Below are 25748 nucleotides of genomic sequence, written 5' to 3'. Positions count from 1 at the left end.
CGCATCGCGGTCCACTTTGACACACACGCATATACAACATACGTACACGTACGAAACACATATACGCATTTAGTTATTGGTATACTGCACGTATGACTGCAGCGACTAATAGGGTACCTAGGAAAATGAGCACGTCTGTCTTTCGACGTCGATCTGTTGAAATCGGAGTGGATGATAGCTTGCCGGCAGACCTTTCGAAGTCAAGCCTTCTTCATGACGTATTCGTGAAATGAAAATCACAGATTGCACTTGAATATGTTCAAGGGAAATATATCTCTTTTCTATCGCAATTCGATATAAAATGTGTCTATCGTAACGCTCGATGAATAAAATTAAAGGACAAAAAATCGTTAGATTGTCCCCGCGAATTATCAAACTTAACCATCTGTTCCGATTTGTTTCCGTAAACTTTGCTTTTAACAATATCAAATTTTGTTAACTGTATTTTTACTGATATTTATATTTGTTATTACTTCGTAAATTTTGTTATTTGATTTTTTTATATAAAATTTGAAACGAGGCAGAGCGGCACAAATATATTGAATGTAACAAATATGCGTTTAATAATACTGGAACTTCGCTGCGCAGCCAAACTGGAGAGTTAAAATGAAAACCGGCACATAAAACCATATAAAAAATCATGACGGGGTATTTCACACACAAATAGTTAAAAAAATATCCTATTTTCTACTCAATAAAATAGAAACAAATTTGAAAAGATGATCATTGCGATAAAAAAATTTTTTAAAATTGGTTCTTAAAAATCATTTTGCCAATATATGCTTCTTAATTTAATTTTTATTAGAAAATTAAAAGGTTATTCTTCTTTTGTTTTGAAGCTTTCTATATAGATAGCTTTTTTAATAGTTTCTTTTATACTGCGATATATCTTGGCTCTTCTAATATGTTGTGTAAACTGTTGTGTAAAACTTAGATAACTATAATGCTTTTTTTTTTTAGATTTTCTCACCTTTCTTAACGTTAGGGTATCGCATATTTTATGCACATTTACCTTCGTTACTTCTCGCCTGGTAAATGTACGCACGTTTTGTTCCACGTGTTCCGCGAAAGGCGATTGCGATCGAAACTACACACCCTTCCATCCCACGTAATTTTAACCCTTGCCGCTCCTCCACATGTCAAGCATGTAAAGCAGTAATAACGCGTCACGTCGTTAGCGTCGGACAAACTGCGACCGGTGCCTCGTCGCGATCGAGATTAATTAGCGCTGGAGATAGTGTCGTCCAATGATATCGCTTCAGATTCGCTTCAGAGAACGCTTTAAAAAAGAGCGAAATGCGATCTCTATTGTCTCGAGAAATTGTAATCTATGTTCCTATGTATATCGAACTCTTAGAACAATACGTGGGTGGGAACAGAACTCATAAATAATGTATAATGTTTTTCGGACGTTGGCCCATCCCTCAAAAAGCCTGTCCTCCCCCGTTTCTCTTACCATCTACTTTCTCGATCCGATCTTCGCTTTCCTCAAGGGATGTGCTCGATACCCCCAGAATCGTTTCCAATTTTCCTCGACACCCGCTACTTAACGCATTTGAATAACTTTTCGGAATCACCCCCGCGGCTACCTTTCCACCTTTTTCGCCCGTTCTCCCGATCTCCTAGCCTGGTTTGTGTATATCTTATTGCGTACAGTTCACGAGGCATGGTGGTAGAAGGAAAAGTGGATATCCGCGATGATTGATCGCCATAAAGAAGAACTCTTCGCCACCCCCTTAGTCCGCCTCCCTCAATGTATTCCCACTGTCCGAAAAACATTCGTCGGTTAAGCCACCCTCTTCGCAAACACGGGAAGGGGGCGATCTTCCACACACAGGAACGAATCCAATGTGGGGTAGAAAAGATATTTCTAGGTAGGGGTTGGCGACGTATACTCGGGATATATTCGCTTCGCGGAGAACTTGTTCAGGGAAAGTCTTCTGTGCTCGAACGTTCCCCAACTGCAAATATTCCGCTACTTCGAGAGAGAAGTCAAACGGCAGCCGTGATTTAACGATCGTCGCGAGACATTCACCTTCGCGTCACGAAACGAAAGCGTCGAATGAGATCGTTTCATACGAACTGAATTTGAACCATCTCGTGTATTTCGTATATCAGTAAATAAAGACAAATCTTTCGGCAACTTACAAACGAAGGGGTTGATGCGCGGAAGATGTTCTTACGCAAATCGAATTATTCTCACAAATGAATCATTGTTTCCTATTATGTTATATGAGATGTTAAATCTCGCGTTATTTTCACGAAATCTTAACGGAAAATTATTTTTTTCTTATTTTAATTTCCAAACTTAATTGTCTCTTTATTAAAGACTCATTTTATATTAATTAAAAAGTAAAATTTTGTTTCTATTTTAGTATATACCTTGGCATTTTTAACTTTTTTATTACAATCCATGTGTCATAAAAAATATATGCTTCAGATATGTCGTATGTATGTTCCAGAGAAATACATGAATGAATACGTTGCATGAATGAATAGTATATCAACATTTAATGATACTTATAGATATGCGATATGTGGCATTGTAATCATTAACTAAATTCCGAATGTGGTTACACCAAAATTACGAGCAAATTGTCACAAATTTGATCCTCTCATTTGCCCCTTCGAACCATGTTTTTCGATTCAAGATGGATGAGATGTTTAGTGCGTCAGCATAACATTATGCAGTAAATTTGCTCTAGTTACGCTGCAAGTTTCCGTAGAGCGATGTATAGTCTATTTGTTAGATATTGACGTGAAATCAGTGAGTTTCAATTACGTTTAAATCAACGAAAATACGCTTTCATTCCGGTTAATCGATTAAAGAAAATTTACATAAAACATTATCAAGAAATGTAAAAATTAATTTATGATTATTTTCATACCAATTTTTTAGTGTTTGAGAATTCGTAACATAAAACAAGCCTCTCAAATTCTACAGCTGAAAACTTTTTCTTTCTATCAATAATTATCAACGTAGTCATATATACTGCTAAAATTTTCTCAATGCGACGAGTAATTTCGAAACGTATTTCTCTATCTATCAATGCAGCGAAAAATTTGAATGAACAAGAGGTACCGCTCTCGCAGTTTGTCCGATGATAAATTAAATATTTAATAAAATTCGAATCAGTTTATTATCTCAGCATGATACTTTACATAGTTTATATCTAAACAACATTTTTTATGTATTCAATCGTTAAACCGATGAAAACAAGCGACACGAGCAGATAATGACGGGTAATCGCAAAACAGTAGCTTAAAGAAGACCAGCGAGAAAAGAGACTAGCGACTTAAAGGGCCGATGGTAGTTTAAGGTACTTTGGGAGTATCGATCCTATCTATTCCGCGGATGTAGAATAATTCCTTAGCAAGAAGAGAGTTAAAAATGCCATATGATCCCGCAGAGTGGTCGAATGGCGATGTTAGAAGAGTGGAGAGTGCTTAAATGATGCGAAAGTCATTGGGGAAAAAACAAAATAAAAGGAGAAATATAGAGAGAGGGAGAAAACGAGGGGCAAGTGTACCGACCAGCTCTCGTGATACGCGCTAATAACTGCCCCCGGTCGGCTAGATTTCCTCGGTCCGGTCGCGGAACGAGTAGTAAAAGACCGAATTCTTTTAACCCGTGTGACCGCCTTTCTTACGAGAAAATAACAAGCTGCAACATCTCCATATTTTTCTCGGGATAACGCCGCTTGAGTAGACAGCATAACGACGACGACGATTTCCTCTTAGAATGCAAACGCAATAACGAGCTTCTTCTCTTCCTTTCCCGAAGAAGGAGGGGCGGAAGAGTAGTCCCTGACGCCTCATTGGACATCAGTCGGTTTTTCAGAAGAACTCGAAAGGGACACTTCTCCTTTTCTTTTCGTCGGCTTACTGCTTGTCGGCGTGCACGGACTTGGCAAATATATCGGACTTTCTTCCGTCTCGTCGGTTTTTTTTCTCGGCGGATCGATTCGTACGAGGATCTATTCTGTATAAAAACTGATTCGGGTTTATACGAATATGGTCGGTAAATCATTTAGATTATTCGAATAGTGAAATATCGGGGAGAAGAAAGAGAGCATAATCGCGCAAAGGATAAAACTGACTCGTACATTGTTGACAAAAATGTTTTGTTATCTACTTATTATGCGATTGGCATCAATATGCCCCTAATACAAGCGTTCTTTCAGATTTTCGTTTATTCAGATTTTTTTTATTATTCTTTTTTTTAATTCACATCACCAGATTGTGCAAGTAATGATTTAAATAGTGAAAGAAAAAAAATAAACGGGAAAGAGTAGGGACCTAATTATCGCCATGTTAAAACAATCTCATATATTTTGTTTTAATCCTTTGTTATAAGCACAATAAAATATTTGAAATTCTAGTTTTAGAAAATTTCAATGCATAACACTAACACTTAATCACCATTTTAAATACTATGTGTTGAATCATACACTGTCGTTGCTAATTAACATTATCATTTAATCAAATCAGAACATCGTTAATTTATTTATTTTGAAAGAAATATAGATATTTTTATAAAATATGACATTTCAACTAAAATTACTTTAAAAGATTTTAATTTTAATGAACATATTGAACAGTGATTATAGAAATGTTTATGAAAATATTAATTCAGTTTTATTAGAATTGATAGTTTATATCATTCATCGTTATATTATAATATTTGTTAACATCGTTTCGAAAACACTCTTTCAAACTCAGTATATTCCTATTCATATTCGTGTTCGATTAAGGGGAGAGAGCAAAAGGGAAAGAAAGAGAATAAGAGAAAAGAGGCGAGAGTTTTACACGCTTGCGATTCGCGTACATACCTACACGCGAATCGAAACTCAGTCCTTTCATCGGACAGCCGGGTAAGGGTGGGCGGGCAGCTGCGGTGAAGCGGAAGGGTTGTACGTGAAACGGGAGAGGGAAGAGGGTGGCAGAGGCGCACCGTCGTATTTCACAGTCATTACCGTAACGTGTTACCGTGCGCGCTCGTTGCGCCACGCAATAAATCGTCGGTTACCGTTACTATGGCGGTAAGGGGATAGAAGGGGTTGCAGGGAAGGAGATGAACACGAGGGGGGTTATTGTGGAAGCTCAACCCGCCGCCGTGCCAGTGCGTTTCTGTTAACCGTTCGCAATGGCACGATCGCGACCTCCTTTCCGATTCTTTGCACTTGAATCTTCTCCGCTTTTTTCGCATCCTTTTTATCGCAAAATAGTCTAGATAATTATACGTTATGCAGTGAAACATTTCTATTTAATAAATAGCCATGATTTCTTTTTTACTTGGTTACCTAATTTCTAAGTAAATTGGCGAAAATAATTCAGAAGTTATTACCTATAAATTGACGCACAAATTGAAAAAAATACTTTCTATCCGTAATCAATAACCTTATGATTGTTTTAATAAAAAGGATTGTTTAATAAAATATAATAATCTTTTTTTTTTAATTTAGAAATTAATTCATGAGTATTCGCGTTATGTTTATAGTTAAAATTTTTTCTTTTATGCAATAATTTTATTTAAGAGACATATTACTATTATATTTATTACTTCATTCATTTTTACTTTTCTTAAATCCTTTAAAATTTACATATTTCAGAAACGTTTGTTATACATCAAATGCAGCAGCGCTTACAACTCGAATAACAGTGTTTCATAATATTTCTTTGCCAGGTTTCTCTGCGATATATATTCGCCAGCTGTATCTTTCATTTTCTCTGCCAGCAATGTCTAGAAACATCGCGGTATAGAGTTCAGAACACAAACAACAACGCGATTGCTTCGATTCCCGCGAATTAATACGACGACAAGCTCGATTCGCGCCATTTTCGAAAGCGCGTCATTACGTTCTGTCGCGCGTTGCGGTGTGTGGCGAATTTTTCCTTTTTTTTCCCCTCTTTTATTTCCGTTTTTGCGCTTCTGGCCTTTGTTTCGTCCCATTGACGACAATGCACATAACTCCCACGCTTTCCGCTTTCTCTCTTCCGTCGTTTCCGCGTTCGGTCTTTGTTCGACGCGAACGGACATTCGCGAGTTCAAGCCGCGAGTAGAAGCTGCCGGAAATAAAACGAGGTAAGCGGGAGAGGGTCAAAGAGGGGAATGATTTGAATTTCGATTATTCTTGCTGCATTTTTCTCGCGGACATGCGCGAGAATCGATTACAGTTTGTCTTAAATCTCACTGGTATGGCAAGAAAGAGTTATGGATCCGGTGTAACAGCATTTTACACAGAAATACAACTAACGGGAAGCAGTAAAAAAAAAGTAGATATATAATGTTACCGTATTTAAATGTAAATTTACTGTATACATTAACTGCGAATACTTTATCAATTACAGTTCTCCAATATATAACGAAGATTCACAACCACTGTTGCCATCCACTTTCCTTTCTAATACTTCTTATTATCATATATGTTGTTACACGCAAATATATCTGGCACAATCACTAATTATAGAAACATTTAACCGAGTGAAAGAATATAATACCGAGTACAGTAAACGATATTGGAGTGAATGTTATTTTAATTTACAATTAGGTGTTGATACTTTAACGTAATTGAAACGTATAAGTTCCAAATATTGCTAAAACAAGAACTTTTTATAATAAAATATCTGCATTGCCATGTGATCGAGATGATTCAATGGATTGCAAAACTAATGCTTGATCTTTCGACTGTGCGATATTGAGTGCGAAAAGCTCTCTCCTTCTACGTTTGCCGACAAGAGATATATTTTCTATGGGTCGCACTATATCGTCGTGTGTACATCTCGCTATAGCATATATATATATATATATATATATATATATATATATATACACATATACGCACACATACACACACGTTGTAAATATCGTTCGTAGCGCGAGGCTAAGGTAATACGTTATAGCTTAAGGAAAACCTCGACTCTACGCTAAGAATTCCAAATATCCGAAGCTTATATATAACGCGTGCCGTTTCCGGAGATTTACGATATCGCCGTCATGCGAGAGACACATATAGTATACGCGGCGGCACCTGCTCGCGTCCGGAACACAAATGCAAACTCGCCCTCGCAATGAGTTGCGTACAAACACGTGCGCGCGCCCGAGAACGCTCGAGACTTCACCCCGGAAATACACTGGGTCACGAAAGTCTTCTACATACATGCCTGAAGAAGCTTCAAGAAAATGTCAAAACTGATATAAAGTCCTGCATTTTTGAAGTATTCATGTTTCAGTAGTAAAGAAAGCCTTCCGGAAAAATACATTGAGCTCAGAATTATGCGAAATTAAAATATAGCGATATATATATCGTTACTCACACATTTTCGCCAACTTTTCGTCAATAAGCTCAATATATATGCGTGCAATTGTTTTATATGCAAATGTATATTTCTTGTGTGCGCGAAAGTACTTGTGAATGTTTTATGAGATGTTTATAGTTTTGTTATTTTTACACGGAAAGAACTTGCTAAAGTATCTAAAAACTTAGCTAGATACAGATCTGAAAATAATTTTGTTGCATCATCAAAATAATTATGTAGGACACTCAAACTGATTGCTAAAATGTCGAAATTTTTTACAGCATTATCATCATATTTCAGCGATCTACTATAATTATTTTGATGGTGCGACAAACTTGTTTTCAGATCTGTATCTAGTTAAATTTCTAGATACTTCAGCCAAAGTATTCTTTCCGTGTATTCATATGTCATTCAATAGGCGGAAAATGTTTAATTTGATGGAAGAGAAAACTGCATTTGATTATATTAAGTCTACATATAGCAGGTATTAAGTCTGCAAATTTTTGGAATAAGACGTTCTCCATATAGCTTTGCAGAATTAAAATATCTATATATATACCGATATATATTTCTACTTTCAACTTCTTATAATTCTCAATGTCGTCCTGAGTTTCCTTTAAACAAACAATGCATACTTATAGTGCTTCGTGTTTCATTATATATCTCGACATTTTTTCGAGAATGTCTTGTAAATACGCGCGATTGTACAGCCATTTATTCATATCACGCATTGTGTACACATAATATAAATAAAAGAGTAAACGATATAAATAAATATAAATATATATGTATACAAAGTGGATATATATACAGAGCGCGAGTAATGTAAATTAATGTTGCTCATATTTGTTAAAACACGAGTCTTGTGAATTATTAATGAATATCATTAGTTTCTACGATGGTGATCAGTCGCTGGTGATAAATATGGAATCGAGATTAACATGATATGCGGCTATTCACCGAACCGGTCTTCATTGTTCATTATTATAGAATCGGGCTAATCTCGCAAGAGATGCATTTGCAATGGGAATGCCGCAATACCTGATGGCCCAATAGATTGTATAGTTCATCAAACTATAGACCAAAAATTTCAATTGGGAGATGAATACATACAGATAATCTTCAATTTCAATGCAAATTTTTCACCGATATCGTTCTAATTGATTCGATGCGCGAATGTAGCAGTATTATAATCCGAGATAATGAGCTGACATTTTCGCACGAAAATATCCTCCGATTTTTGCAACTATTTGATAAAACTGAACATTATTCTGTGGTTGACTATGTAACTATGGTGCTCATGCTATTTATATGAAACGGAAAAATTGCTGTGCAAAATAATATTTGCGTGGACTAATATAATTTTTATTTTGAAAAACCGATTAGAAATTGATATTCAATTCCATTTATTTCAATTTTGAATTATTTACCTATTGGAAAGCAACGAGTTATTTCGACTGTAATGAATAGCTCTTGATGAAATCGCCTATATATTTGGTCGCTCGGAATAATCCTTCCCTGTTAACATAAACCGCACAAATTGTGTCAGCTTGTATACGTCGCGTTAAAGTGAGGTACCATTTCCGTTATCATCGAAAGGTTAATCCGAGAGTGTAACCTTCCTCCCTATCACAAAATCGTGCAACGAATGAATGTCTTTGTTATAAACCGGTTTTTTTTATAGTATACCGGTAACGTCGAAAGAGTCGAATTTGAATTTTCTGAAACGGCTTGTTCTCACGTGAATCGCTTGACCGGAAATTAAAAAATGTTCACAGACGCATGGCTGGCAAACTCTGTGGTCCTTCGTCAAGCAAAGCGTCGCCTGCCTCTACCCCCATTCCATTAGGTACTGCCAAACACAAGATTCTAAAAAGTAACGACAAATAAAATACGTATTCACACACATTGCGCGCGCATATACGCGTATCGCGTACAGACACACACGAATATCTTCGACAGAAGTATCTCGCGCAAAAAAAAATGTGCTCGCCTTCCTGCAAAAGCATTCACTCTCAAGCAAACAGGAACGAAGGAACGGCAAGGAAAGAAATGGGTAAACGCGTAAATACCGAAAGAGAAAGAGAAAGAAAATATATAGGGGACGTAAAAAAAATGAAATAGATATGAAAATTGAGCGACGAGATTTAATGGTTCTTCGATGGAAGTCGAGTACTACCCATCTTCTCTCTCTTTCTGATCCTTCCACTTTATCTTCTCATTCGCATAGAGATAAACAGATTTCTGTATTTTATTCCTCTGTCGTTACTTTGAAAAGCGCCTAAAAATACAGATAAACGCACATCCAAATCTATGATGCTTAATGGCAAGGCTATTTGTATCACGAAATATTAAACGAATTACGATATCGTCCTTCTTTTCTTGCTTTCTGTAAAATGCAAAAGCATTCACTCTCTCAAACAGAAATGCAGGAATAACAATTAAGGAGTAAAAACACGTAAATACCGAAGCAAGAAGAAGAAAGAAAATAAGACATATTTAAAGATATTAATGCAATATTCCTATAGAGATAGATGTATCATTGAAACGAGGAAAAATTTTAATAACTATTAATAAAAAGTAACAACAGATTATTTTTACTATGTGTTGGAAGTAACACATAATGAAAAAAAAAACAATGTATTAACGATTGATGCAAGAAAATAATATTTCCTGATTGATATCAAATTATTGTATTATTGTACCTATATAAATGCGTTCTTATTAAATTGTTTCAAAAACCATTTGAAAAATGAGATTATAGTAATAGTCACAAATGCCAAAATATCGAAATCTCGCGATAAACGAGGTAGCCTTGCCACTAGCTAGTAATGATGTCTACCACGGGAACGTAGGTATATAATTAACACAGAGATTATATGCCGAGATAATTCTTACCCCTTCATCATAATGTGTGTATGGGGGAGGGGATATAGCAGCTAATAATAAACACACACACAAAACACGCATTAATAATAGATCGATGATATAATCATGCGGAGTTACAATGAATCATAATGAGAACGCAAACTAGATATAATGACCATACGTAAATAATTAACGTTTATTAAAGGCCATGGTCAGTTTTCTCTCGTGCTTTCCTAGGACGCCCCTCCTCCACTTCCTCCTCCTATCTCTTTCGCCGGTCTATCATTCTTTTCCATTCACTTTAAACTTTAACGCGTTTCTCTCACGTAGATATTGACCTCACGTAGCAATTCGAGATGTAGCCACGTTCTATGTAATCTCTAAGCTAAACACTTTAATCGAAAACACTTAGTGTAGGACATATATATGTAGATATAACGATATAGACGTTTCCGAGTGCCTCGATTATGGCGCCTTGTTGAAGCGACGCGCGTACGTATCAACCTGTTATATAATAACCTTAAAATTTGCTGCCAGCGAATTGAAGATACATATATTTTGATGAGGTGGTCGTAACAACGCGTTTATAAGTTATGCGCGGCATAATTATCACGTTCAGAGTAATTGTAAGTAATACGAAAAGTATAAAAAGAAATAACATGGTTTTATAATAATATTTGTAATATGTGTAGTTTCTCTTTCTCTCTCTCCAAATGCTATTTCAGTATTTAATATGTGGAAAATTCTGCCTAAATATAATATTTTAATTACAGATTCGTTAAACGATCTTTCCATAAAAACGATTTTTCTTCAATGAAAGAGTAATGACGTGGAAAAGGGGAGGGATAAAGGCATAATTTATCACCAATTTCTATTTTTCAAGATTAAATATCTTGGCAGCAGAGGAAATTAAGTTTTTACCAGAATACCTTATCAGAGTAAATTTCTGTTAAGTTAACGTCAAAGCAGAGGAAAGAGAACCATGTTGAGACGAACTGAAAAAAGGAACTTAAAGTAAATGATTTACACGTTTTGTTAATATCATAGTTACAGCATAGATTTGTTGACTACAAAACTATTATAGGAAGATTAAATGCATCGCACAAAAGCATCGCGAACAAGGTGCCATTGTCGTGGCACGTAACTATTTCTTAACCAGAAAAAAAAAGTTACATATTGTGCTAAACGTAGAGTAAGGCATACGTCGAGTTAGGTGAAAGTGAAACGTAAGAAAAAGAGTACCGACCCTCGTAGGAGAGATTAGCATCGAGATAAGCCGCTCAAGGACCGTTGGCCATTTTGCGCTTCTTTGTTATTATTACGCCGTTAAACTCATTCCAGGCCTTTCCCGCACTTCCGTCCCTCGATAGAGCGTCAGGAAACCCCAGGAAGCAAGGACGATGCGAACACCAAACGCAATTAAATAGATTTAATATGCGCGATGATAACAGCCATAATCGGGGATTTACATTAAAATCCTCGTATATTAATTACACTCTCATTATGCGTCACACACGTATTACAAATTTTCATTTAATTAAAGTAATTTTCTAAACTGCTCGCACGGAAGCTAACTCAAAAGAAATAAAATACAGTTAAGATTAATTAAGGATATTAAAGATATCTTTAAAAAAAAAGGAGAAAAGTAGATTATGCATAATGCCCGCGTAAATCGCGGTGACGCGGTACTTTCGCGTTCCCGCACATTGCACGTATACATTTACCTTCATATGTAACGAAGATTAAGAGTAATTAATTATAGCGCGGATTTATTAACGGTAAATAGGAGGAGACGCGAGCGGTGTCGTCGCACTAATACCTTCGCCTTGCTTTCTCGGTTTTCTCGGTTTCATCCTTCCTACCCCTCGCTGGCCCGCATCCCACTGGCATTATTCCACCCATACCGCAACGTATATTATACGTTCGCGAGAGCTGTGATCGAGTTTGGATTTCGTTGTGTATTCTCGAGTTGTCGTTAATGAAAATCCTACGAACCCTATCCCTGTGGATCGCAGGGCGAGAAAACGAAGAAAAAAGAAGTGTGTACGAAATATATGTTACGATAAGTCTCGCGCGCATAGAAAAGAAACAGAAGGGCGACGAGCGAATTGTCCGTCCTCGTCCCTAAGACGTTATGGAGAACGCAGATTCACGAAGAGAGCAGCCAGATTTACGCTCGTTCGCGCGAATTGTCTCGCTAGAATCATTTCTGCGAGTTGCCAAAATATTAATGTTAAAGGCTTGCATTCGCATATCGGTTTAGCACGGCATTTAGTTATAAATTCAATCATTTAATTTTCAGCTGTGTTTGACCTTTATGAAAATCGCATTCAATATTGCTACAGGAATTTGACGCTAAATATGAATATACCTACAGAAATGTTTCATTGATTCATAAAATTAGCATCCAATGTTGTCCTAAATTAAAGATTGGCCTTTAAAGGTTGTCTAATTTTGAACTTTGTTTTCCTGAATGTAATGTAACTACCTAAATTATCCTAGTATTACTGTTTGCTAAATATCAAACAGTTGCATCAAGAAATTGCTAAACGTAATGATGCGAATGTAGATCTGAGAATTTACGAGCGAGGCAATTAAAGAGTAAGCCAAACCCAAAAGAAGACACTTATGTCCTGAGCTTATACATTTGTTAACGACACGATGCTTAAATAATATTATTGATACTTTTATGCGCGGCTATAGTTCGCTCGCGTTAACATCACCGTCCTATCTGAAAACAAAAAATCTCGTGATATAAATATATTCTTTTGTATATTTCGTAAATGTCGCTTCATCTAGGTATGCATCTCCGCATAAACGTCGAAATTTTTTTTTTAAATTCTCCCAGAACGGCGCGGTTAACGTTACCGAGCTATTGTCCGATTGTTGCTATTCGTAAGATTGTTGTTAAATCATTATGATCGCGCGTGGATAAAACTAATACTTTGCCCGATCCTGAGAATGACTCTCACGATGCCACTTGCACTCACAGAGCAGGTAATTTAACGATGCTGAAGCGCGTGCCACGCAAGACTACTTGAAGAACGTCGCTATGAAATACTCGCGAAATTAAAATGTAATTGGAGAATGTTCGAAATATGAGAAAATATACCGTCCAAGATAATATAATGTTTGTGAGAACAGTATGGCGCAGTTCCGAAGCCGATTGACTCGCGGGTTATGCTTGGGATTGAATTAAAACGTCAATTAAGGGTTAGGAAATGGAAGAAGTTCAATAAATATCTATTTTGTTTTTAAATAAGAAGTTTCTAATATGTTCATTAATCCTTAAGTACCAGAGTGAAAATTATAATATTTTTATTAGATATAATATGTAACATTTGTGTGACCATCATTTAATATGTAAAAACTTCTGCAATATTTTCTTTCCTCAAATATAACTTTTGCACTCAAAAGTTGAAAAAAATATTTAAAAGTATTTTTAGATATTTTAATATAACAAATGTTAAAAACGTATAATCCAATAGAATTCATGACAATTAAACTTGAGTCACATAAGATTCCACTATGGTACTTACAGATTAAGGATACCTGGTATTCGATGAGCTTATTTTCGCATTCTAATCGCACATTTAATATATCTGTAAAATATCTTTTAAAATTAAAGTATATCTTTAAAAATTCACACAAACGGATATATTTTTTTAAGTTAATGTTAACCGTGTAAATGAGATTTTTACGACTCAGAAAATCTCTTCAAGTTTTCTTGCACGCGAAAAATCGTCTTATTCGACAATCGCCAATCTTTCTTAATGCATAAGATTTCGAACGGTATAGAATGAATCATGCTTCCGACGATGCTTCTTTCCTCAGCTTGCGCTATATGCGCCTTAAGAGAATAACACACTCGTGAAAGTAATTAATTTAACAGGCGATCGATGAGGGCTCGGACGATTAATTAGATTACCAACGCTAAGGCGAATAAGAAGGTGACGAAAAGAGAACTTGCACAGCCGCGAAAGTTTTATAAATGTCTCGTGGGTACTCAATAACATAACATTTTTGATGCCCGTCTGAGATCGCTCTGGAACTGAATGATAGAGTGAGTTCACTTACGCACGCGCGTATACAATATTAACACCATGTAACAATTCTCTCTGGAGCTCTATTATTATAACGGTTAAGAATTATTGAATAGTAAATGTCTGTAACAAATAAAAAGTACCACGCAATGAACGAAAAAGCACAAGAAGATAGAATTTCTCGATACTATACGTGCTAGAAGAAGGGGAAAGACGAAACAAAAATCCACTTCCTCTCTTATGGAGGATACTCTTACTACCTTTCTTGTAGCACAACACAATGATATAATATGTTTTAGTTTGAGTCTCTACTATGAGCTAGGTGTCACCTCACACAGATCAGTACAATTTCATATAGAACAATTGAAGTAGTAAGCATATATGCTTTTATTGCCACTTAAAACATTTTTTATACGGTATATTGAAATTCGACTCATCTCGAAATAATATACTCTAACATTAAACATATGCTCCCAAATACAGTTTGTAGCCAAAATTTTAAATTAATAATACACATTTGAAGGGAACTTGTGGTTATGGAAAGATCCCATCTCTCTCTATTGAAACCGGCGCGTGCCTCATAGATAATAGGAAGTTACAGAAATTGTAATATCACAAACACGTGGACAAGCACGTGGAGTAATAAACGATTCTTTATACCCAAAAGCACAATATAGAATACACGGTGCTGAATTAAGTGCGTTGTAATAATTTCAGAGTATCTATATAAAAATTAAAAGCGTAGAAGAAAGACTTAAATAAATAAAAGAGCAGAAACAGTTTTTATGTACAGAGAATCTTACATAATAAAACGTAGAGGATACATTTTTCGTTCCCTCCTGATATTTACTAAGCGTTATTGAAACAGCAATTAGATATTTATGTAATGGTGATTTTAATATACATATAGTAAATATGTATATTTGTATTTTTCATTTAATTAGAGAACACAGGCAACATGTGTGTACACAATCACAAACGTTTTCATTTATTACTATAACTTATCGTAATTTATACATATATGTCTTCGTACTTGATACATTTTGATATTTGCATTTAATTTTGAAAAATATTTGAAGATATTTGAATCTTCGAAAGAGTAAAAAAAATAAAAAAAAGAATGAGCATTTATTACGTTTAACACCTACACATTTATTTAGACTTTCATATTATAAAAGATATCTATTTTTCCGTTAATAACGTAAGGAAACTTGAATTTGTTTATGAGTTTCTTTAATCGCGCAAAGCTTAATCCAGCACCAATAATCGTCCAATTGTCGATAGATGATAAAATTATCTTAGAGTGATCAACGAACATTTCTATATCATGTAAGATCGGTGATGTCTCTTGTTGGGTAGGAGCGGTCGTGTACCGCGCAGTGGGGCCAAGGGTAGGCCGAGTGTCCGTGAGCCCCAGCGGGGGTTGCACCGGTAAGCTTCAACCCCAAAGTGCCAGGTTGTTCCACCAAGTTCTCGTGTTCTCGCTCGTGTTGACGGTAACCGTAATCCGTAGTACGTAGTACATACCCAGATTCACATACACGGTCACGTATTGCACAAACATACACGTACTCTCAGTCTACTAAGAACACCAATCAAGATCGCTGTACGTGTACCAAAACTTCTTTTTTCGTACAGAATCGCGAATGAATTTGAAAATTTAACAAAATATTTGAGATTCTATTATTGTTATCTTAGGACGTTTTAAAAATTATTTATGAGAAAAGCTTAACAAGTAATTGACATACTTTGTATTTGAAATCAGTGCTAAAACTGTATTGAAAGATACTTTCTTTTCTTCTATAAAATATATCTTTAATATTTTTATTACTATATATTCTTAATTGATATATTCGTAGCATTCGAATTTTCTAGTTTGCTTTTCGTAATAATACTAGTGATTTCTTAAATTGTGTGTTTTAAATTGAATCTTGAAATTCTTACTTTTGCTAAAATTGTTACGAAAATTCACTATTTATTGACGAGTTTTATTACATGATAGCTTCTATCTGTCGACTATTAACGAAGATCATTTATTCAAAATTAATATTTTCTTAATCCGGATCCAAACTAAGCACGCGAAAGCAAATAAATACAAATAAACAATTTATTTTAACGAATGCGAACGGTGCCAGCAGTTTATTGAAACAAACTGTTCATTCGTGTTTATTTGTACTTGCTTGCTTGATCTAAATTCGGTTTTACATCACTCTATCATTCTCATACATTCTACATTACTTAATTCTGATTAAATACGAGACATCTGCCACTGTTGCTATCTAGTTACTTTAGGTACCCATAGTTTCGAGTATAATTGTCACCGATAGTGTTTATTATTGGTTGAACTCTTTTCGTATATAAATATACATATATGTATATTCTATATCTATTTTTATGGAATGCTTAGGAAACAGAAAACCGTATGTTAGTTGTGCATCCGTTGTTCGTTGTATCGTCTACGCGATCTGTATTCGTCTCGTCCGTCTTTCTCACCACGTGCGATTTCAAAAACTGATCGATTTTCACGAAATGTATTCTTTTTCTTTCTTTCTCGTGTTCGCGGCGAAAATAGGGCACGTATTATTAAAATATCTGCATTGTCCTACTTCCTTTATGTCAATTTAACGTAGTTTATCCGTAAAAATCGTTTAAAAAATTTCATCTCAAGCTTTATTTACGTTTGTGTATGCAATTCAAAGAACCTTATCAATTTTGTGATTGGTACAAAATCTACGGTGATTAACAATTTATTAGTTCCATCATTATATAGACGTGTTCTATCATATTAAAATAAATCTGCGTATAGAGGTCGCGTAATATGATATACGTATGTATCGCTACGTTAATATTACATTATACTTTCCACTAAATTGGGAATCGGATGATCGGCGCTTTCAACGAACAGGCGATTAAAACGAATTAATATGATCCCCCGATAACCAGTTTTATCATCACAAAAAAATGACCGCGCTATGCCATATAACGACATTTTATTGCGTTACAATTTAATTAAGGGAATAATTAGTCCTTCAATCGAGTAATACGATTGGCAAAAGGTAAGTATCGAAGAAGCGATATAAGTCGTAGCCTTGTACGATTTTGCTGCAACAGTAAAAGTTTGAATTAGTTTCTTGTCTCTACCTTGAGTTTGATGTGTTCTCTTAACGTTTGTTACACTGCTTATCTGCATTTTCAGATCTGTTTTAAAGCCACTCTTAATTGCTATTTAACATGCCAGAAAGTTGATCTTTGCAACCTGATTCGCTTCTTCGATAACTCTACTGCAAAACAATTTTGACGACGGAAGTAGAGAAATATTTATTATGATTTCTCAATGAAGCATATTCCTCGGGGCAAAATTTTTTTTAATCGATTGTTATTTGATCACAGGGAATATTATTGTATCAAAAACCAAATTTGCTTTCATCAATAATCAGCTGATTATATCATTTTACATATCTTTGAAAAAACTTTATGATATCCATATGAATCCGAGTCATAAATATGTATCGAAGCTATTTCCAGAAATATGTGTCAAGTTATTCAATGGAATATTGATAGAGTTATTCGACAGATATAATACCGTGCTGTATCGCATATATTTCCTGGGGCATCCTGTATATATAATCTGTCGTATAAACGAACGGCGAGTTGCAATTCTATGTTTCAAAAATAGAATCAGTGCATATACGTATATTGTTCAACCCATTGGAGATGCCTGGATACTCATATGGCAAATACGAAAAAATTGATAGCATATCACGAAATTCTCGTATTTACCGCATGAATACGTATTGAGATAATCTCTGATTCGATCAGAAGTCTTTCTATATATATTTATATATTACATATTACATATAAGCATATCGTACGTCATTTCATTCCATAGTGTTTAGAATAGCCTAACAAGTAATCGTAACGAGAGCTATTTGGTTTCTAACGTATACATATATATATACGTTTAAATCCCGTATCTCGTACTGGTGTTGGATGGCTGCCTAGCTCATAGTACATAGTTATATCCAGATCTTCCATCGTTCTATTATCCATATGAGTACTCGAGCCTAACATTAGTTTTCACTAGAACTTAGTCTGATGTCTATAGGTCTGTTTGAAAGAGCGTGTTACGGGAAATTTGTGTGTATAACACGTCGCATGACAAGAGAACTGTTAGATCCTTTCCTAACCTTGATGTTCCGCGGAAAGGGTTCTCTTTGAAATAAAAGCGAAGCCGCGGCCGGTCACAAAACACCAGAAAATCTCAATTTACAGAGCTTGCTTTAAAGCTATCGATACCCGATACTTGGGCTCGTTTTCTCATCGTATTTAGCGTTAAACGAGGTCATCAAATTCTCTCCCGCTGACATTAAAGGTGATCTTCATATTAGACAAATATGTTTCGGAATTAGACTGTTATAGTTAAGAGAATACAAGCCTTTTTACTAATCAAAGAAAGTAAATGTATATTCATATCTTTCTGAGTACCTCTACTTATGAATATTTATCATCACTCTTTGACTGTTGACCGCCACTTTGCGCGCCGGTTGGAGCAACACTTGCATGTATCCAAACTGGTTGTATGTAGTTCTAGTGAAAACTGAAATCAGCCTCGTAAAAGTATTTTTCATCTTTCCGCGTGACCCATAGCCCGTCGAAAGTGTTACAAAAAAGTGTTATACGCACCAAAAGATTCTAATTCACAAACATCTTTCATAATTTCTTATACGTTGTATTGTTTACATACATATATGTATGTATAAATATATATTATATATATGTATATCTTTTTTTCTTATGAGATTTGAAATATCTTTATTATTTTTACGCTGTCCATTATTATTTTCGTAATATCGTGCCGCACGATTTTGCTCATTACGTTGCACGGCTATGGGTCAGTTTTTCTGTGAGACAAACAAATTCGAGTTGAATATCGCAAAAAATTGGAGAGAAGGCGACCGAGGCGGAACCATTGCCGAGATCGATGACGAAGACTTCGTTGAAGATGCAGTCACCTAGGGGCGAGTAATCTACCATCTAGCTACACCTATAACTATCTTTTAGAAACATCGCCGTATATATAAAGTGATATTAATTATTATATATTGTCTATAGAGTAAAAACGCCTAGTTTAACCACAACGGGTCGATTGCCCATTTTATGGATTACAAAAACACATAAAGACTATAACAAGTTATAGTTAAACGAAAACGACAATGTCGTTATTGAAAGAGATTCTGATCTTCCCGCGGTGGTGCAAAAGTGTAGTCAATTTAGATAAATCGAGTTAAACGATTATATATAGTTTCTGGTTAGAAGCAGTCTGTAGTATAAAACAGATCGTTGTCGACTAATTAATATTGAGAGTAAATAACAAAGTTAACTCTGAGATTGCCCACATACTACACTCATACTTTTAATGCAAAGTTTCACAGACTTTGCAAAAAAATGCATATCTGCGATATATGACAGCAACATATATAATAATATATAATAGATACTTCAACACGAGGGTGCTGTCAAGATGCGCGAGAAAAATATTTTCTATATTAAATATTACATCAATCTATATTTAATATCCAAAAATGTAGTTGGCAACCTCGATTAATGTTTAGGTCATAGTTAGATATCCGAATTAATAGTTTATTTCGAGCGATCGTAACGAGTATCTTCGTGTATGACAAAAGTTTCTTGAGTATTGTTCTAAATTTATAATAAATTACATCTAAATAGATAAAGTAGTTTTTTTTCGAAAAGATTGTTTGCAAAGCGATAGGGCGATTCGCTGCGACGTTTCGCCTACGCTTCTGTGTAGAATTCATAGAACAGTAGATTAGACACGTAGATAGAATGAGAGTGATTATCTTCTTTGTGTGTCGTGTGTCCATCTGTAAATTTGATTGTTCATCTCTCCTTGTATTTCCCTATGCAATTGTATAATATCCTGCTATATTCGCGACTAGTATCTTGTGAGTTAGAAACGATCGTAAGACCGCCCGAACGTCGTTATTTCTTGCCGTTTATTTGACCGCTAGTATTAGAACGCTAATTAGAGTTAGCAGCGTGAAACACTGACGAGTTCGTAGTTTAGAAACTTCGACCTGTCACGGTGATATTTACATATGTTTATATATTTTGCCTATAATATGTACAAGTTACGATTATTGCCGGCATATAGCCACTAACACGTGTATGTAGTTTTAGGACGTGCCAACGATTCTACCACCCGGAAAATATCTACTAATTTACTTAATCTAACGTATTGTCTAACAATTCCGTTATTACCAAGCATGGATGCGTGAATTAACGGCTCGTTATGACAATCGTCTTTGTACAACGCTAATTAACAACATGATTCGACCAATGTGTTGCTTCGTCAAATATGTCATGCACTTCGCTCTTTAACAATGGAAGAATATGGCTTCACGTTATGACGCTGATCATGATCTGCCCGCTTCGATATATGGCTGTTATGATGCAAACCAACATTACGTATATGGTGCTCATGTACAAGACTGTCCTCAGCATTTGAAACTCTTCTATATTTGCGTGTTCAATGATGAATCATTGAACGAGTAAGATGCTTTCAGGGGTTTCGACGTTCTAAAATCTTCCTTCGTAATTTATTGAAGAACGCTAACCACCTTCTTGGGTCTTGCTTATGCAATTCATCATATCATGAATACATTTGCATTATGAAGTAACATCTATTTAACATATACACTCTTTAAACAGGCACACTCTATCTATCTATAATATAAAATTACAAAGTAGAATATTAAGGAACCGGGCTGAACGGTATTGCTTTAATTAATTAATTATGATCCCTTACTCTTCTTCATTAAAAGATCCTTTAGATATTCTAAAAATGGGGCGACACAATATAAAATAGGTAACGTTTATTACATTTGCAATAATTTCTTTTATATCGTTTGACCACCTATTATCCCTTAATCTATGTTAGAAAAAAATAGAAAAGAAAAGAAATCTTTAAACTTTTATGGAAATATGCGCTATTTATAAATCGCTATCGATCTCGCTTCTTTGAAAAGAGTATTCGGGTATCATTTTTACAGAAAAATATATCTTAATAATACCTCAAAATAGAAAGAACTTGTTTCTATTTTTATATAACTTCACGTGCAGTTTTTTGCTAAAGCCCTCCATAGATAAACTTCATAGTTCGTTTCAAGATATGTACGTATAAACGTTATACCTTTGGATTCTTTGATTTCAGTGCAGAACCAATTTTCCGAACGAAATTATCTCGTCACAGACGTATTGATACGTCCTTGTCCTTTACAAGTCGAACGTTCTTCGCTAGGTGATAACCTTCGAATCACCCTAGATGATCCCTCGTTCTCCATCCAACGAACTCTGAGCGAACAACTCTATGCTAGAATTTGGGACTCAAAGCTCACCGGTTTCGCACCACTCGGAGTCCCCTGGGTAGATTTCGCGGCGCGAAGTCCTTATCTAAAGTCTCGATCGCGTTTACGTCAGCTGGAGATACACTCGAAATAGATGAACTCTTGCCCTAGATCCCTACGCGTCGGTCGTTTCGATGGACGGCAAAACCCAGGCAATAAGGATTTCCACGGGCAGACTTAGTATATACGTATATACGCACCCTTTCTATTTATATAGGGTGTCCTAGAGATCATACACTTTTATTCGGCTAAAGAATTTTTTAAGAATTTAGAGATGTTCATTCCATATTCCGTAGAAGATTATATTCACTTGTTTTCACGAGTTTCTTTCCAATATTGTGTCTCTCGGTAATACCAAATCATGTTAAAATGCTCCATTTTTAATCTATCTGCGAAATAAGATTTTATGTTTGTTTGCGATTTAAATTTTGCTAGGTATAACTGTTTAATATTCAATTACTCATAAGTCAAGCGTACATAATATCTCATGGGATTAAAATAATTATTTTTCTAATATTTACGACTCTGAATATGCTTCTTCTAACATCTTTTGTGCCTACCTAATATCTGTGATTCAGAGAAAGTGAACAACCTTCGAAGCATCCCGTATATATATGCTGGCCACCTGTGTATATAGATACATGTGTGCTTATGTGTATCGCTATTTTTGGCCGGATCGAGATACGACCCCAAAAGCTATCGGTGCAGCCGTCGGTTGTCGCGAAATCCGGAAGCCGCACCCGTTTCGAGGGCTGGACGTGGACATGCGGCCCCTTTCTTTTTATGAAACTTCCGATAAACGCCCGCTGGCAAGGATTTCCGTTTCATTCGTCAACCTGTCCGACCAGAGATCGCGCGCGACACATACATATACGCACCCTCTCTTTCTCTCTCTTTGTCTCTCTTTTCCACATTTCGAATATTTTTTATTATATTTTTTTCCTACTCGTCACATTACTTGTTATTTACGCTTTTCTTTTAATCAAAATATGAATCATGTAATATCGAAGAAAATATTTTAGTGAATCAAAGAAAAATTATCATTAATACAAGCTGAAATTGTTTATAAATAATTTTTGCCGTTCCAACTCAAAATTCAAGCTGTGTTCCGACGCATCTGACTTCTAGAATAAATAACTTCTGTTTCAGATTCTTATCTAATTTATAATAACCCCGAATTATTCCGAATTTAATGCTTCCTTTTTTTATGTACGCAATTTCCACATTCTCGTCGGACGCGATTCATTTATGTTGCCGAATATCGAAAAGATATGAACGCACGTAAATCGTCAGGTTACGGTGGACTACAGAGTGTTTCCCTCTAACTATGGCAGCTCGGAACTTCCGGTCAGAGCATGTCGATAGAGACAAGCCACACCATTAAGCGCCGTGATACCCCATACAAATCACGTCGATCCACGATTTATGGTCCATTCACCCTCTCTCGCAATCGCGTTATCAGCGCCGATAGTTGCATGCCCAAAACGAGGCTTCTCCATGAAAACCTTCGACGGTATAGAAGGGCCATTCCCTCCCCTCATATTAACAATGCATCAAAAATATGATTTCGATCTTCAATTCTCGATTCATTGCTATAGATTATAAACATATATTGCAAATATAACTCGCACACAATCGCTTATGCATAATATAATTTATACCCTAAAGAGTTAATTCCCGTTCCTTGTTTTGCTTTGAATATGATTTGACCCTAGAAACATCAAAGTTTCATTGACTAAATCATGTATTATCAAAAGAAATAAACGTATTTTTTTCACAATTTTTTATTTTATTTTATAATATTATGTATTAATTGATATAATGTTATGAGTTATATATCGATATTCATTAAGTATACAATTTTCTTGAAATAGAAATTTGCTGGCATTTTTTATTGGTGTTTCTAGATGCAATTCTGCGATTTAAGTTACTTGCACAAAATCAAATCTATTCAAAATGAACTGAAAAGTAAGATTTTGTTATCTGCTTGTACACATTTTTAAGAGTTAGCTTATCAAAATTATTTCAATTTGAAAATATTTAAAATTCCAATATTATATTATAGGTATAACTGCAATTGTTCTTAATTTGGAATTTAATATATATAGTTCGGATAAAATTCGCGATCTCTAAGACATTTTCTGTGTTAATTGTTCGGGAAAAATGCCGTTACTAAAAACTTGATTTTTAGCATTTTACGTTATAAACAGCCACGCATATGAGAAGAAATAGAAAAAATGTATAAGCTTATCCCGCTTTTATTCCTGGCTATTTCCATCTCTTATTTGCATTCCAGTTTTTTCACGATCCTCTCCTGTATGGCATACTACAAAGTAATATCTACCAAATTGAGACAGTATTTTTTGCTGATACGTTTATCTTAAATTGCTTTGTTTAATTTTTTAGTCTAATTTCCCTTTTTAATTTTTCTCAGTATGTTCATGTAATGCGTGACAATTATATTTGTTTTGCAGCTCGCAATTCAGTTAAGCTACTAACAATATAACAGAATGAAGGTGTCTATAGTAATATGTAATAATTCATCGTTACCAATTCATCGTTAGGAATACCAGTTCAATAAGATGCAACTAATCGAATTAAAACGGATAAAATTTAATTATTTTTTTCTAATCTACAGTAATTAAAACGTATATACAAAATCATAAAAAAATAAAGATAAAAAAATGTAATTAATATAAAAATAGTGTAATGTTAGAGAAAACAAAATATAGAAAGTATAAGAAACAAAAAAAAATTTATATAAATTTTTCATAATTTTATATGAAAAGGAATGCTTTATATTTCAACAATTTAAATGCAATTTAAACGTGATATTAATTAAATTTAAATTATTAAATATAGTTTATGTTACAATATATCATGTTACGGTATCTACAAAGTTACGCAACTACACGCGTTGTCAGAGTTAAACTGTAATATAAAAATATTTCTACAATAACACAATGTGTTATTTAATTCACGCAGTACGTTAACATAAATCCCTGTTTCTTCTTAGTCAACAATTCGCATTACAGATCGTACTCCCCGTTCCCGTTTTTGTTTCTCATCATTCTCAGCTTTCTTCTTGTTCTTTATTAATGTTAGGAGTGCCGGCGGTGTACTACCACGGAACAGGAAGTGAGAATGCAGGCCGCGCGTATACAGAGGCGCCGATGCAACACGTCCAACGCAATGCACTCCGGAAGAAATGTATGAAGTCGACATTCACTTTGCTCTCTCGAAATACACACCTCGAAACACCTTCTTCTCTTTCTTCGTCTGTCTATCTATCACATTCGCACTCACACATATGCTCGCGTACTTCTTTTCGTCATCATCGGTCTCTCTTTCTCTCATTCTCTTTTTCTCTATATATCTTTTTCACTCTCCTTTTATCTATCTCTGATACAGAAATCCCCTATGCGCGATCTTTCGAAGTACAACCAATTCTCGAGAATTCTTCCTGAATCGTCCCACCTCGTTTATCGCGTTTCGTACATTTCTGCCTTCGTCTATTCCGTACGGAAAATGCATATTAATACCGAAGTGCATTTCGATGCATCGAGTGCTACTCCAGGGAATCTCTCGCACTGTAGTTTCGACGGCGATCGATACCCCTAGGTTCCATTATTGCCACAGCCAGCCGATGTATCCGAATCGAAACCGTAGTCGTGGCGGTAAACGCCAACGCGATTTCGAGCATCCTCGCCCGATGGAGAAAGCTGATACCGACGATACGAGCGAAAGCTTTCTAAGTGCCTCGAGAAAACACCTGTCACACTTTTCGGCGATATACGACGCTTCCGTTATTTCCAACGTGTTTCCTTACACGCGCGAGCTCATCCGTCGAATGTAATTTTCCGCGATACAAGAACCACCCCCGTCAATATGAACGTTTAAGAGCCACATTTCCCACTTGAGTGTCGAAGACGAGAGGCAGAAGGCACGCATACTCGAGGATTGTTGACATCCTCGGACGAAACTCGAAAACAAGAGAGACGATTGACAAAGCAACACATTCGAAAAAATCACCTTTTTGCGTCTGTTCTCTTTTCAATCGTCCATCTGGCGCGTCATCATTTCTCTGTTCGTTCTATATTCTTTTCTTTTT

The 25748-nt window shown here is 35.4% G+C and overlaps 1 protein-coding gene across 8 annotated transcripts in view; it reads left to right on the top strand.

Moving 5' to 3' along the window:
- LOC112457462 (RNA-binding protein Musashi homolog Rbp6) overlaps positions 1-25748 on the top strand; it is a 585496-nt gene that overhangs the window by 548103 nt on the left and 11645 nt on the right. For 4 of the 8 annotated variants that reach the window (XM_025020536.1, XM_025020530.1, XM_025020533.1 and 1 more), the window contains one exon: positions 24743-24847. The exons of 2 other annotated variants lie outside the window; for them this stretch is intronic. In XM_025020536.1, coding sequence (XP_024876304.1) covers positions 24743-24847 — 105 coding nt within the window. Of the gene's footprint in view, positions 1-9077; positions 9913-15569; positions 15642-24742; positions 24848-25748 lie in introns of those variants that run through there. 2 more of the 8 variants (XM_025020532.1, XM_025020538.1) reach the window with 2 other exon arrangements.

The sequence above is a fragment of the Temnothorax curvispinosus genome, unplaced genomic scaffold, assembly GCF_003070985.1.
Source record: "Temnothorax curvispinosus isolate PA1 unplaced genomic scaffold, ASM307098v1 QBEX01007781.1, whole genome shotgun sequence".
Lineage (NCBI taxonomy): Eukaryota > Metazoa > Arthropoda > Insecta > Hymenoptera > Formicidae > Temnothorax > Temnothorax curvispinosus.
Note: the sequence above shows the minus strand (reverse complement) of the source record. Positions and strands in the feature narration are given on the sequence as shown.